At 41.6% G+C, this 15,142-nt stretch overlaps 2 protein-coding genes across 2 annotated transcripts in view; both read right to left on the reverse strand.

Annotated features, from left to right (window-relative positions):
* Positions 1-15,142, reverse strand: part of LOC133425044 (NACHT, LRR and PYD domains-containing protein 12-like) — a 210,295-nt gene that overhangs the window by 79,979 nt on the left and 115,174 nt on the right. The window lies entirely within an intron of this gene.
* Positions 1-15,142, reverse strand: part of LOC133425062 (uncharacterized) — a 31,193-nt gene that overhangs the window by 4,074 nt on the left and 11,977 nt on the right. The window contains exons 5-10 of the mRNA XM_061715723.1: positions 9,685-9,769; positions 8,471-8,572; positions 4,118-4,180; positions 3,726-3,812; positions 2,095-2,160; positions 1,294-1,362 (exon numbers count right to left, since the gene is read on the reverse strand). Coding sequence (XP_061571707.1) covers positions 1,294-1,362; positions 2,095-2,160; positions 3,726-3,812; positions 4,118-4,180; positions 8,471-8,572; positions 9,685-9,769 — 472 coding nt within the window. The remainder of the gene's footprint in view (positions 1-1,293; positions 1,363-2,094; positions 2,161-3,725; positions 3,813-4,117; positions 4,181-8,470; positions 8,573-9,684; positions 9,770-15,142) is intronic.

Here is a 15,142-nt window from a genome sequence, read left to right on the forward strand (position 1 = left end):
ATTTTACTCACCAGGGGCCTCAAAGAGTGCGTGGATTTCAACGTGAAACCGTGCGTGGAATTTACACGAACGCAAAAATTCATATGTACAAAACTGTGCGTACGCCCAAATCCACGCAGGTTGCTCTGTACATCCCAATCAGCGTGGATTTGACATGCAGGAGCACAAAACTCCGCCCTGTCTCCTCCCTCAAATACATATGTTTGAATATGATAATGAAGATAATTATCCATTAAAAACCGCTCATCCTAACAAGAAATGTACAAAAACAGGTAAAACAAATTAAAAAGAACATCGGCTGTGAGCTGGAATAAATAATTTATTTCGGGCATTTCTTCCGATTTAACCCGCATTGCATTATGGGTAATGCTGTTCTTTGCTTTGCGTTGCGTTCCGTGAAGAGTTGTGGTTTTATTATGATTGTACGGGTTTGTGAATGTTTATGGGCAGCGTCAGTGCATGATTACACTCTGCTTTTCTTGTTTGTATTTTAAGAACCGACACCAGAACTTAAGTTGGTGGATGAAAAACGGCTCCTCGTTCTGCTTTAATGTCACGGGTATTATAGGATCTGGCTTTAATCTCCAGTAGTCGTCCCATACGTTCGTCATGGTGACTGAGATGTCCGACCTGTAGCAGCTCCAGCTGATGGTCCAGTCTCAGTCCTGGACCAGCAGGTCCAGACTAAACCAGCTGATGGTCCAGTCTCAGTCCTGGACCAGCAGGTCCAGACTAAACCAGCTGATGGTCCAGTCTTAGTCCTGGACCAGCAGGTGGGTGTGATCTGATCATCAGCAGGTTCCTCTAACGGAGCCAAAGCTCCATCAGGATTTGCAGGTTCCATCGTTGAGCTCCTTTAGTTGTTTGTTCAGATCATGTGGTTGATTGTGAGATTGTTGCAGCTCCACTCTTGTCTAACTTGAAAATGAAAAATGAAAAATATACATTCTTCAATCATCCTAAGACCAATTTAAATGAGCTCCACGTTTCTGCATCGTGTTCACATACGGCTGCTTCTTTGCATGATGGAGCCGTAAGCTGCATTAGTGGATGTGGCGTTGAACTGAGTTCACAGACAGATCTCTGTTAGGGTTCCTGGGTCCATGCAGTGATTTTCAGGTGAGAAACATGATGTAATGCAGTGCTGCCTGAGGCAGAGGTGTTCCGGCTGATTCACACCCTCTCATGTTATTTGTAATCTGGCGTGTAAATGACAGGGTCAACGCCTAAAAATTAAATAAAAGCGTGTGTCTCGCTTGTATTTTCTTTTTATGAGAAAAAATTTTTACCCACCGCTCTCTTTGTTGTTGTCGTCGGGCCCAGTGACCTCTGGCAGCTCCTGTCGTTCACCTGTTGGTTCGTCTGTCAAAGATTCAACAACAAAACTTCACACTGGGACATTTCAGGGTTTCTGGTTTTACTTTCTGCCATAAATAACATTTTACTCAGCAGTTACACTGTTGATGACACTTTTATACAGTTTCTGTAAAGAAAGTTGAAATCCTATGAGCATCCTGTCATCGCGGACGTTTTTGCAATTAAGATATGTTGAAAATTCAAAATCTACCAAAACCCAGAGACATACAGCTTTCCACTCATGTTGAAGACTCTACAGCGGCCACAGGAAAGAACCACCGGTGTGCCACAGGTTTGTAATGAGTAACTCTTTGACAGTTTAAGAAAATGTAAACGGTTTCTTAAAGAAGAAAAAGACCTTTGTAAAGCATGATACACTTTACATTACAGTAAATGTAGCAGAGCTCCCACCGATAGCTTTGAGTCATGAGGGGGGTAGAATGAGACAGAACATGGACAATTATGAAGATTTATAAAGTTTTGGGGAGCAATTTCTGATATATTTGACCTTTAGTTTCAGTTTTTTTGTCAACTACATTGTTTATTTGTGGCATCATCATTTACAAAGTAGTGAAACTAAGCTGCAGACAAATGTTCATCATGCAGAGCTGCAGTCACGAAAGAGCAAGTTTTTATGCAGAAAGAGTTCATCATTTCATCATCTAAGACTAAAACTAAAGTGTGTATATTTGGTGCTGAAAGTTTATTTCTTGTTTGATAAGAAAACATTTTGCTCACCAGGTCCTTTGTTGCCGTCGGCCACAGTGACCTCCGTCAGCTCGTGCTCTTCACCTGTTGGTTCGTCTGTCAAAGATTCAACAACAAAACTTCACACTGGGACATTCCTGGTTTTCTAGTTTTACTTTCTGCCATCAATAACATTTTACTCAGCAGTTACACTGTTGATGAGACACTACAGTTTCTGTAAAATATGACACTAGATGCATTAATGAGTCCTACAGAGTCTATTCAGAACCAGAACACTTTTCCCCCATTATCTTCACATCATTTTAGTATACACCCACTTTTTATAATTTTTCAAGGAGCCATGAGAAGAGCGTGAAGAATATCAAAGCGTTGAGGGAACCAAGAGGAACTTCAGAGAATAAAGAGTAAAATGTCCAAAATGGACAAGAGTTTAATGATAACTGAACTTTGATCCGTATCTCTATGTAAAAGAGATTCCAGCAATCCTGGAGAGGAAACTAACACGTCAAATGCATTCTGGGTAGCAGCCTGGGCCATTGCATCCTGATTCTGATTTCTAAACTGGCTCCAAGGCAAAAAACAATTATTTTGTTTCCCTTAACAAAAAAAAACGACACAAAAATATTCTCACTAATTTTTTCAAGAACTTCAGGATACAAAAATGAAGCCCAAAGTCAACCACTAAAAAGCAGAGTTGCAACTACGTCCAGTTATAAGCTCAACTGAGTAAGAACTGCAATATTACAAAGTCATAAAAGCTTCACTGGACCAACTTTAATTTGGCTTTTGTTGCAGGACCGAGATGCAAAAATGGATGTAAATTCAAGCCACTATGTAGTAATACCATTTCTGATCCGACAGCGGCGTATAGATCTACTGTGAGACAAAAGAGCCATTCAGGGCATTTCCCCCACTCCTAGATGTACGCAAAATGAAATCTGTAATAGAAACGGCTCTCATTCAAAAAACCTCCCAAATGTCAGGAAAAACCTTTTTCAGATGAATCAATAATCCAAATTAATGTAAAAACTGTAATGGAAACACTTTGTGCACTGGATGTGAAGTAGCTGGGCAATTTAAAGTCATCAAAACCTAGTTCCTTAATCTGTTTTTGGCGTCATTAATACCATGTAGTTGTCCTGTACTTAATCATTTAACTCTCAATAATCATCTGTTGCCTTCATCTGATGTTTTCTCAGTAACTGCAATCGCAATTATTTGTCAAACATGAAAGATATTTTTATCCATCTTTTTCAATGTTGAGATTTTCTTTTTCGTTGCATTGCAGGATGAGATTACGAGAACTACGCTTATTAAAAAAAAAAAAAAAAGTTTAATGTAAAGACCGTCGTCCTGCAGCATTACCTTTATGCAAATTCAGAGTTTTGATTGTCTTTTGCGAAAAAATGGAACGGAAACGCGACTACTGACGACACTGTGCTGAAATCCCATCAGAAATAAACTTTGTGGCGGGAGCTGAGACCTGAACTGTCTTGTAACATGCTGCCCCCATGTGGTCAGAACTTGTATTGAACTTGTTCTCCTGAGTAATAAATGAAAACCTTAAAATTCCAACAACAAAATAACTGCCCTGAGGCTTCAAAGCTCACAACGTTGTCATAGATTTGATCACTGATTCTCTCTGATAAAACTTTACTGACCAGGTTTGATGTTCTTCTCTGGGGAGTTCACAGTCGTCCCGTTTAGAGTTGGTTTCAGCTTCAGAAGTTGGGCCGACTCTTTGAACTCTTTTTAAAATGATTTTATAAAAAAAAAAAAAAACAATCATAATATTTCTGATAGACTTCCAGTTTGTTACAAATTGTTGAACAGGATGTTTGTGGATCACAAATGGTTTTAGTCTTTACAATTGAGTCAAACTGAACTGCAGACAAATGTGATTCATGCATGAAAGAGCAAGACGTCAGTGTTTTTAAGAAGAGAGTACAAGAATTACACAAGAGGTCATTATTTATGATATAAAACTAAAGCTTTTGTGTGTACATTTGGTGCTGAGTTTATTTCTTGTTTGATAAAAAAACATTTTACTCACCGTTGTTGTGGTTCTCTACATTGTAACTCTGCTCCTGTTCTGTGTATGTTTGTCTCTCTTGTTCTGTCAAAGATTCAACACAACAACATCACACCGCGTCACTACTGGCTTTGTGATTTTACCGACAGGACCACGGGTCCGTTTCACAAAGCAGGTTTAGTGAGAACTCTGAGTCTGTTAACCCTGAAATGAGGGAAACTCTGAGTTTTCCGTTTCACAAAGGGAGGTAACTCAAACCAGAGAGAGAGAGGTAACTCTAGCCTGTTTCACAAAGAGAGGTAACTTAAGCTCTCGGTCAGTTACCGTAGTAACAGACGCTCTGAACCTAATCTGGTCAGTTACCGTAGTAACAGACTCTCTGAACCTAACCTGGTCAGTTACCGTAGTAACAGACTCTCTGAATCTAACCTGGTCAGTTACCGTAGTAACAGACGCTCTGAATCTAACCTGGTCGGGACCAGGTTTATTTCAGCGAACCTGGAGTTTCTCTCCGTCTCCTCCCTCAGTGGCGTCAATTCAGCCAATGGACCTTTACACAATACGCATCCGTTTTCTGCACCACGGACAGTAAGAGCAGAGTTAGAGAGCAGAAAAGGCTCATCTAACAAACGCAATTTAACTTGTTCACTTTATTCACTATGTCAGTGCAACAATATCACAGGGACATCCCAGTTTAACTTCAAACAGTTAAAGTCCAAATGCAAAAAAGGAGAGGGAGAGTAAAAAAAAGTCAACTATTTCCCTTAAACAGATGTATAAGAGGATTTATATCTTACTTTGAGATGAACTTGCATAATTAATCCATCAGTGGCTAACAGCCTCGTTAATATCTTCTGGACCCATCACTTGCCTTCTTTCTTTTTTTTATTGCGTGGTTGTCTGCTTCCTTTTCATTTTTGTAAGTTAGTAACACTGCAGAGCGCACTAAAAACGAGATTGATAGCTACCACTGTCGTCAGGGACGCTGGGACATTTCAAGATATGAGGGGGGTACAAGTGTTGGGAAAGATAATACCTACTGAAATCCATCATGTTGTTTTGATATTCATTTGTAGTTATTTTATATGTATTAAGTAATAGAATAAATCAATACAAATAGACACAGAGTAATTCCATAAATGTATTTAAAAAAATAAAACATTTACATTCTCCCCTGAAGCCGAGGTGTGGCAGCTGCCATACCCAATTGACGGCCCTGATCTAAATGACAATAAAATTTCATTTTTTTCCCCCAAAATATGCTCTCATACTCGCCATATGTACGTATTAACACTTCTAACTCCAGTGGTGTGGAGTATGTGGATCTTGAGATGCAAACTGATGTTTCCTCAAAGGGATTTTGTAAATTGAAATGATAAATAAAGTTAAAAAGAAAAAAAAGAAAATATATGTCGCTCTTTTGTGTCGCCGGTTGCCATGGTGAATCCTTGTATCAGCGCTCTACTGATGATGGCTTTTGATTTCCCTCACGCACGAGCTTAACTCCAGGTGAAACTACTTAGAGTTGAGTAAATTACCTCAAATCCGCTGTTCTGGAACCGAAAACTCAGAGTTTCCGATCTCAGAGTAGATCAACTAAGAGTTCAGGATTAGACTCAGAGTTTGTTGAACCTGCTTTGTGAAACGGACCCCAGGGGCCTGTACTACGAAGCAAGTTCAACATATCCAGGATATCTTTTCCTTATCCAGATTCACTAACCCGGACAATTGCAATCACGCTAAGCGGTCACACGACGGTGGTTATCAACTCGGTATATCAACCCAGGTTTCTCCAATCTGGATATGAGCGCGTGCACATAAAAGGGGCGGTGTTTTCAGCGCATGACCAATCGCAAGCATGGAGAAGTCCGCTGTCAGAGCCGCTTATTTCAGTAGCGAAGAGCAAACAATAATTTTACGGAAATATGATGAGTATAGGCATATAATACAGGCAAAAAGCAACACAGTTGCAGCTGCAAAATGCAGGAAAGACAGCTGGCAAAAGATCGCTGACTGTATAAATGCGTAAATTCATAGGGATATAAACATATATTTGAATATTCTGGGAATCTTAATCTTAAACTGTAAACCATGATCAGCAATATTAAAATAATAAAAGGCTTGCAATATTTCAGTTGATTTGTAATGAATCCAGAATGTATGACATTTTTCTTGTTTTTGTGTTTGCATTACAGAAAATCACAATATTCTAATTTTCTGAGACAGTCTGTATATATTGGTTCTATAACTATTGTTGTTGACCGATAACTTGTGCTGATGCTGTACCAAAGAATTGGGTTTTTTTATTTATTTTATTTAATTTTTTATTTTTTCAGGAGGGGGGTATTTAGTATTTTAAAGTGACTTCTCAGAATGTTCGAGGGACGAAATTGAAAATCCCTTTTTTGCTATCCCCTTACAAATGCATCTTCTTTTTCATTTCTTCTTGATTTATTTATTTAATTGGTATTCGTTTTGGATTGACTGTATATCGGATTTTGGGTGATGATTTGTTTTATTTATTCATTGATTGATTTATTTTTTATTTTCTCCTCCACCTCTTTTTTCTTTTTTTCCTTTTTTTTTGGATCGTTATACAGGTACTCATCAGGGAAAGCAAAGGGGTTTTGGTGGTCCCTGAATACGCGTTCTCTTCGGAGGGATCCTCTCATGATCCGCGCTCCAAGCTCCACTGGATTCTCTTCGAAAGGGCATGTCATTTTCCAAGAGAGCTGATTGGTCAGTGGGCGGTGCTTTTATACCCGGCGATCTGTATCTCGAACATAACCTGCTCCGGAGCAGGTTAGCGGTTCAGCATAAGTTACCATGGCGATGTACCCCGGTGAGAAGTGAACCACCGTCGTAGTCCTGAAAACCCAGGGTTAAACCTGAAGTTACCTCGCTAACCCCAAATCCCGCTTCGTAGTACAGGCCCCAGGTGTCATCTCTTTGTTATTAGATTATTCAGACCTTAGACCTGTTGAACGCTGTTAATTCAGGTGTTTTTCATTATAAAAAGGAAAGTGAGAGAATATTTTCCTCCCACTTTTTTAAACATAAACACTTCTATTTCTACACTTCTACACACATTTATTAAATACCCTTTTTTTCAACATGCTGCCACTTTTCTTTGTACGAACAGGTTTACAAAACTAATTTGTTTACAGATGACTTTGACCAAATTATTTAAACCTTTATGAATTTAGATTTAAACAACGTTAATGTCATTACTAAACTAACTTTTCTTTATTCTGCCACTGCAACTTTTTTCTCCTCTTCACTTTTTAAATTGTTATTATGTAAATCACCTTGAATTGCCTTGTTGCTGAAAAGTGCTGTACAAATAAACTTTAGGCTTAAAAAAATCATTATTCTGCTCCAAAAAAAACGTATTTCTTCACTAAGAAATACAATGAGATATTTAGTTGTGGTGAATTTCATCTCTTTCTCTGGCGTCCCCAGTTTTACAATTAAGATTAAAACAATTAAACTGTGTGTCTAAGTTACCAAGAATAACACTTGAGAGATGATCCAGATTTCAGTAGATGTAATTAAACAGTTGCATGCAAAAGGGTCAGAACATTCATCAGGCGTCTTGATGCAGGATAACGATGAAATAAAGGAAGGATACTGATTTTAAGGCATAAAGGATGATTCATCTTGCGATTTTAGTCGACAAAATCATCTTTAAGGTCAGTGTTAATCTTTTTTTGAGCAGACTACCAGTCTGTACACTTAGGGCCTGATTTACTAAAGGTTTGCGTGCGTAAAAACGTGTGCAAACTTGACAGCACTCGCAAACCAAAGTGCAAGCTGATCTACTAACAGCGTGCAAAAAGGACTGCGCCTCTCAAATGAGCAAAATAGCACACGCAATTCATTTAGTACTTTTGCCCTGATGAATAATCAATATGGGGCGTACCTGCCAGAAAGCGCTAAATACTGGGAGGGGAAAATGCAAATATCTCCATTTACCACGCGCAATGAGATTTATCAAGCCTGAAAGTTTTTGCGGGGATTGTGATTGCGTCTGTATTTAATACGTTCGCAACACCTCATTTAAATACTGAGTTTGCACCTGTTATCAATTCCGCGAGCATTCTTAGTTGATCACCCGCAAAACACACAACAACAGCACGTGCAAACTTTTTCAGTTCACACGCAATTTAGTACTCTTTATTTAGGATCTTAGTAAATCGGGCCCTTAGTTGGGCCAAGGCTACATTTTGCTGCTCTCAGCAGTTTTGGTTTAATCAAGTGGCCAAGGACACGTTTACATCCCAAACCTGCGTATCAATCTGTGTGTGTGTTTATGATGATGACAGACTAACATACATCTAGTACAATGAATGTGACAGTTTAATGAGTACTTACTTTTGTTACAAATAAAATACGAGACCAGAGCCACAACAACCAGGACAACCAGGACCAGTGGAATCCCTATCCCTATAGCACTGATTGGACGGTTCCTTATTCCTACAAAAAAAAACAGGAGAGCGAGAGAAACATTTAAGTTTCATTACACAGGCATCAGAACGGCTTGTCCTAAAAAAAGAGGAAAATTCTCGACGTGGACGAGTGAGGGCGCAACGCGCCCGAACCCTCTAGGGGGGTCCGGGGGCATGCCCCCCCGAAAAATGTTGAAAATAGACTCAAAATGGTGCATTCTGGTGGTCTTTTATCAATCTCTAACATCACAGTTTGTTTACTGTGCGTGACTCTGACGCTGGTTAGTAATTAAGGAGTTAAAACTCACTCGCCACTTAGGGGACTCAGTAGCCAGCAGAAACGGCAGTAGGAGCATTTATTACATTTATTAACTGTAGTGCCGCTATTATGAGAGGTTATTTCTCACAGTATTAGCCTAAAGGGACTTAAGGCTGATTTCTGGTCCCGCGTTACACCAACACAGAGCCTACGGCCGTACGGTGCGCGTCGCCGCGTACCCTACGCCGTAGGCTCTGCGTCGATTTAACGCAGAACCATAATTCAGGCTTCACTCACTGCCGCAACATGTTGCCTCCAGTCATTTCAATGAGAAGCACACCGCAAAACTGCATTGCATATTCAGCGCCGCACAGAGGCTCCTGTGGAGGTTATTTCCCGAAGAATACCGGACAATATTACTCCTTTTTATGGTCTTTATTTCCACTGCTCTGTCACACACTCGTTAACACTTCAGCCGGGACTACTTTCCGCACCGCCGCCGCGTTCTCCTTACCGGTGCATTCAGATCAATGCGCGTGTACACAAAACAGTCCCTGAATAAAACTCTCATATGACAGCTCCCAAATGGAAATGATTTTTGATTTCTGAATGAATGGATAGATACGTCGCTTATTTCTTGCATATTATTTTTTTTCTTTTCTGGCCTGGTGCATCGCGTTTTCGAGTCCGTTGTTTGGGGAATTTTTTTTTTTTTCCCCCGTTCCGCGGAAATTTTTTGCTGAGACCAAAATCCGCGGAATTCCGCGGATCCGCGGAAGATTCTGATGCCTGATTACAATGTATCTTGGGATTCAATCATAACTTGACTCCTGAGAGAATTGAAGACGTGAGCCGATAAACAGTGATGTGTGAAAACTCACCAGTTAAAGGGTTGCTTATGTGTTCACTCTCCTTGCGGCTGACAGGGTTTTCCAGGACACAGCCGATGGGATTTTCCTGGTTCTTCTATAAAATGAACAAACGGCTTATAAAATATCTGCAGACAATCCAAACTTACATTTTATTTTGAAATGATGAACAAGCATCAGAGATTGTACCAGCGAACACAAAGAGATGGGACCAAGAAACAACTAAACTGCAGCTGGACACTGAACTGTTAGCCGAGGTTTACCGTCGTTTTAATCGACTGAAAAGGTTCACCAGTGTCATTGTGGCAGTTTACATCCCGTCGTCAGCGAGGACAGACGCGAGGGTGACATCAGCTCTGCTGTTGCTAAGTTACAGACACACAACCCAGCGCGTTCTGAGCCATCACTGATGACTTCAACCACGTCTCTCTCTCTCCCACATTTTCCACAATTCAACAGTTTATCAAGTGTTTTCCCGGGGAAAACAAAATGTCAGAGATGCATAAAGCTCCTCTGCATGACCTTCTCTTGGGAAGATGAATCCTGTCTCTCTCCGTCACCTACAAACTCATCATCCAGAGGGAACCTGTGGCCATAACGACGGTCGGGAGGTGGTCACAAGGCTGCAGAAACTCTGCTGCAGAAACTCTGCAGGGGGTCTTGAGGCTACAAACTGGGGGCCAGTCCCAATCCCCCCCTAGTCCTACTTTTCAGCCCTACTCCTAAATCTTGCGCGTTCCTGTGACGGTAGTGGTGTCCCAATTCCTCTTTGCATCTAGGGGGAGTGCGGAAAACGAGGGCTAGTGGATATGAATCTAGCCCTTCACAGTGAGGGATTTCAGATGTTGACTTCGCGACCAAAAACATTTCCCAGAATGTCATCATTTGCGGACTGAATCAAACAAAAAAACATGGCGGAAATTTCTAATTTTTAGTGAATAAAATCAATATTTTGAGTTAGTTTCTGCATAAAAATGCGTTTTGATTACATTTCTAGCGAGAAAAATATATTTTAGTTTCATAATATTCACTCAGTGAATGTACATAATCACTCGTTTGCCCGTTGTTGCGAAGATCACGCCAGAATAAAGGCTGACTTATGGTTCCGCGTTACACCAACGCAGAGCCTACGCCGTAGGTTACGCGGCGACGGTGTGCGTCGCCGTGTAACCTACACCGTAGGCTCTGCGTCGATTTAACGCAGAACCATAAATCAGCTTCCTGATATGGTGTGACGTATGTGCAAACGTAACTACGCAGTCGCTTACGTACCCGACCGTAAACCACGCAGTGACATAACAAGTGGTGTCCCAATCCCTAGGGAAGATTACAAGGGCCCTACCGCTGTGGCTTCATTTTTAGGGCTAGTGGTAGTGAGTGAGGGCTAGTGGTAGAAAGTAGGGGGTGTATTGGGATTGGCCCTGGGATTCACTCTGTGAGCCGCATGGAGAGGAACGAGTGTGTGATTGACCACGGTACAGGAGGAAGCTGGAGCAGTGTTTCCCCAACCCTGGTCCTCGGGGAGACTGACCTGATTGTTTTAGATGTTTCCCTGCATCACCCTGATACAAATATCTGTGTCATTAAAAGACTTGTACAGACCTTGATGATGAGCTGATGATGATGATTAATTAGAATCAGGTGTGTTGCTGCAAGACACCTAAAACATGCAGGATAGTTTCCCCCTGGGCCAGGGTTGGGAAATCCATAAGAGGTATGTGGTCAGAGATCACAGGCTTCACGCAGAGGGAGGACCAGATACAGTAGATGAAGTCTGGACCAATGAACTGAACACATTTGTCAACAATCCCAGAATCCTCCTCTCCTGCTCCCAGCCAAACAGACCTCCCAATCTTGACCCACAGCTTCCCTGTCCCATCTCAGCTGCTCGTCCTCCACCTGTGTCATGGATCTTACTACTGCTGCATCATTGTTACCACTTCAGAAGGTGCTGCCCAGATGTTTCATGGCATGGTGTGGAACAATCCTCTTCATTTGAATGTGAAAAGAAAAAGGAGAGTGTGGCACAGGTGTGCCCCATCAACCTCTCCACCCTGCCTGGCTACATAAGGAGTGGCTGCACAGCAGCAAGGGGTCTCTGCTGAAGGTGCTGGTGTATGTGTGTCTGCAGTGAAGGAGTGAATAAACCGGTTCCTGCACAAAACTCTGTGTCCTCGGCCCCACTGGCAACGAGCTTGCTACAGAGAGGATTGTGGATTTTCGGAGGGCCAGGAATTAGTTAAATAGTTCAGGGCAGGAGAAGTGGTGGAGGAGTATAAAAACCTCTGTGTTCACCTGGACAACATATAACATTGATATTGTTAATGGAAAGGACAGAGGAGACTCTACTTCTTAAGGAAGCTTAGGTTCAGCGTTTGCAGCAAGATGATGTACATGTATATCATCTATAAGTTTGTTGTGGAGAGTTCAAAGCAGCATCAGAGCCAGTGACTTAAAGAAACTTAACAAACTGATAAAGAAGTCTGGCTCTGTTCTGGAGCTGAATGTTCCTCCCTCCCTTGCACATTCATTAAATGATGAACATCATGGAAAACCCTGAGTATCCTCTTCACAACACAGCGATTTTGTCATGACTTGGGGATGTAGGACCCAGATTGTTTCGGATGTCCTTCTTGTCCACAGCAATAAACCTCTACAATGACACTGCAGTGACGTCAATCAAGACAACTGCAGCAACTAATTTCCCTTTGGGGATTAACAAAATATTTATCAATCTGAATTCAGAGGCGAGACCAAATACAAGGATGATCTGGGGCCTCATTTATAAAGCTTGCTTGCGCACAAAACAGGGCTGAAAGATGCGCAAGCCACCTTCTACGCAAAGGTTGGGATTTAAAAAGAAAAAACTAACCGAAAAATCTGCGTATCCCTACGGCAACCCTGACCCTCCCGTACGAACTTACTTAAGATATGGGGAACTGGCTACGCAGGCTGTGAGGTGGTGAAATGAAGCCAGATTCATGTCATACTCTTAATGTCATCACATATCAGACTTATAATATACTAGCGCTGATCGTGTCCCTCTGTGTTTGAAGCTCAGAGTCAGTCACCCACCGCGACAACCGTAGAGTGACTGAGGACAGAACAAATGAGGGGCTCCGTAGAGCCTTTAGGGGCTCTACGGAGCCCACCGAAAAAACTAGGGATGCACTGAAATGAAAATTGGAGGCGGAAACTGAAGCGGAATAAAATTTAAAGACTTGGCTGAATACTGAGTACCGAATAGCCTACGGAATGCGGTTGTTCACAGTTTTTCATTTATTTTGTCATTTTTTTCACAATTGCATAGATAAAATTGCAATGACATTATTAACAACAAAAACAGTAAACTAATGAGTTGAGCCACTGTCAAGCAGCTGGCGATGCTGTTGCTTAAATTGACCAAAACGTGGCTCTCTAACATCACAGTTTGTGTACTGTGCGTGACTCTGATGCTGGTTAGTAATTAAGGAGTTAAAACTCACTCGCCACCAGTGTTGGGACTAACGCGTTATTTAGTAACGCGTTACAGTAACGCCGTTAGTTTTGCGGTAACTAATACTCTAACGCATTACTTTTTAAATTCAGTAACGCAGTTACCGTTACCAAAGGTGCGTTACTCCGTTATTTCTGGCTACAGTGAAGCTTTTTTCCCCGCACGCGGAGACCGGAGGAAACGTAGTGTGGATGTGTGTGTGCTTTCAAAAACATGACGGTCATGCCGAGACCGCGGTGAAGTTAGTTTTACGTTGGATATTCGTTGGATATTCGACAGAAATGCCCCCAGAGCGAACGTCTGTCGAATATCCAACATAAAACTAACTTCACCGCGGTCATGGTGAGCCAAGAGAAGGCGAGTTTCGCAACGTGGAGATATTGTCATTACAGTAATCCCTCGTTTTTCGCAGCGGTTACGTTCCAAAAAGAACCTGTGGTAAGTGAAATTCTTTTTACAATTAAAAAGGCTTCAAATTGCAGAGATCAGCCCCGCCTCACACGTATTCCACTGCTCTTCTGAGCCGCTGCATCCCGACTCTGTAGCGTCTTTTTCTCCTAAAGCCATTGGTGCAGGTGTGTTTTTTCGAGAGAAGAAAATAGTTATAGGTCGTTTTGTCGCTTTTTTTTCTTCTGGACAAAAAGATTCTTATAAACCGACGTGCCACCATTGGTTATATTTGAGATTGTAATGAACGATTCATCAGAGTCCTGTTCCTGAGCTGCTGCTGAAGCTCATTGGCCGTTCTGAGCTTGTTGCTAAGCAACCAACGTTATTGACACAGGACGTAGAGAAGCGGGGAGACTGTTTAGCCAATCACAATGCAGAACACAAGGCACAATGCAAATCCATACAGAACCTGCTGAAATGAAGGCTAGAGGGGCATTAATGGGAGCATTTAAAAAAAAAATATTTAAAGTAACTCAATAGTTACTTTTCATAGTAACGCATTACATTTTGGTCTAAGTAACTGAGTTACTAACTGAGTTACTTTTTTAATGAAGTAACTAGTAACGGTAACTAGTTACTATTTTTCAGTAACTAGCACAACACTGCTCGCCACTTACGGAACTCAGTAGCCAGCAGAAACGGCAGTAGGAGCATTTATTACATGTATTAACTGTAGTACCGCTATTATGAGAGGTTATTTCTCACAGTATTAGCATAAAGGGACTTAAGGCTGATTTATGGTTCCGCGTTACACCAACGCAGAGCCTACGGCGTAGGGTACGCGGCGATTTAACACAGATCCATAATTCAGGCTTCACTCACTGCCGCAACGTGTTGCCTCCAGTCATTTCAATGAGAAGCACACCGCAAAACATCGCATTGCATATTCAGCGCCGCACAGAGGCTCCCAAATGGAAATGATTATTGATTTCTGAATGAATGGATAGATACGTCGCTTATTTTTTGCATATTATTTTTTTTCTTTTCTGGCCTCATTGGCCTGGCGCCCTGCCAAGCCTGTACAATTGTAGGAAACACTGTATTATCATTATTATTACAACTCACTCGCCATTGCATCTTCTTTTATTCATTAGTGTAACTATTGAAGTGTATGAAAATACATACTCACGTGTCGCAGGTGGTGCTAATTGAACGCTTAAAGAGAAGACTAGATTACCGGTAGAACGTTTTGGGCTAAACGATGCAACGCGGTTAGGCTTTCTTTTGGCATCTCTCTTTTTTAATACGAACTGATTAAACTGATTAAATGTTGTAGTGGATAGCCTGAGTAAGTAAGGACGTACCGTTTTTATGGTGACAAAAGAATCATCTGGTGAGCTCTGCTTGTTGATCCGAGTTCCGACACATTCACTCCGCTGAGCGCGCACACACACACACGCACGCACACACACACACCGCATGACGGGGCCGCGGAGTTTCTCTATGAAGTCGGCGGTGATCAAAGTAATTTGTGGTACAAGCAGAGCGAATCACAACTTTAATGAGTGCGGTTCAGTTTGACAT

This window comes from Cololabis saira, chromosome 24 (assembly GCF_033807715.1).
Source record: "Cololabis saira isolate AMF1-May2022 chromosome 24, fColSai1.1, whole genome shotgun sequence".
Lineage (NCBI taxonomy): Eukaryota > Metazoa > Chordata > Actinopteri > Beloniformes > Belonidae > Cololabis > Cololabis saira.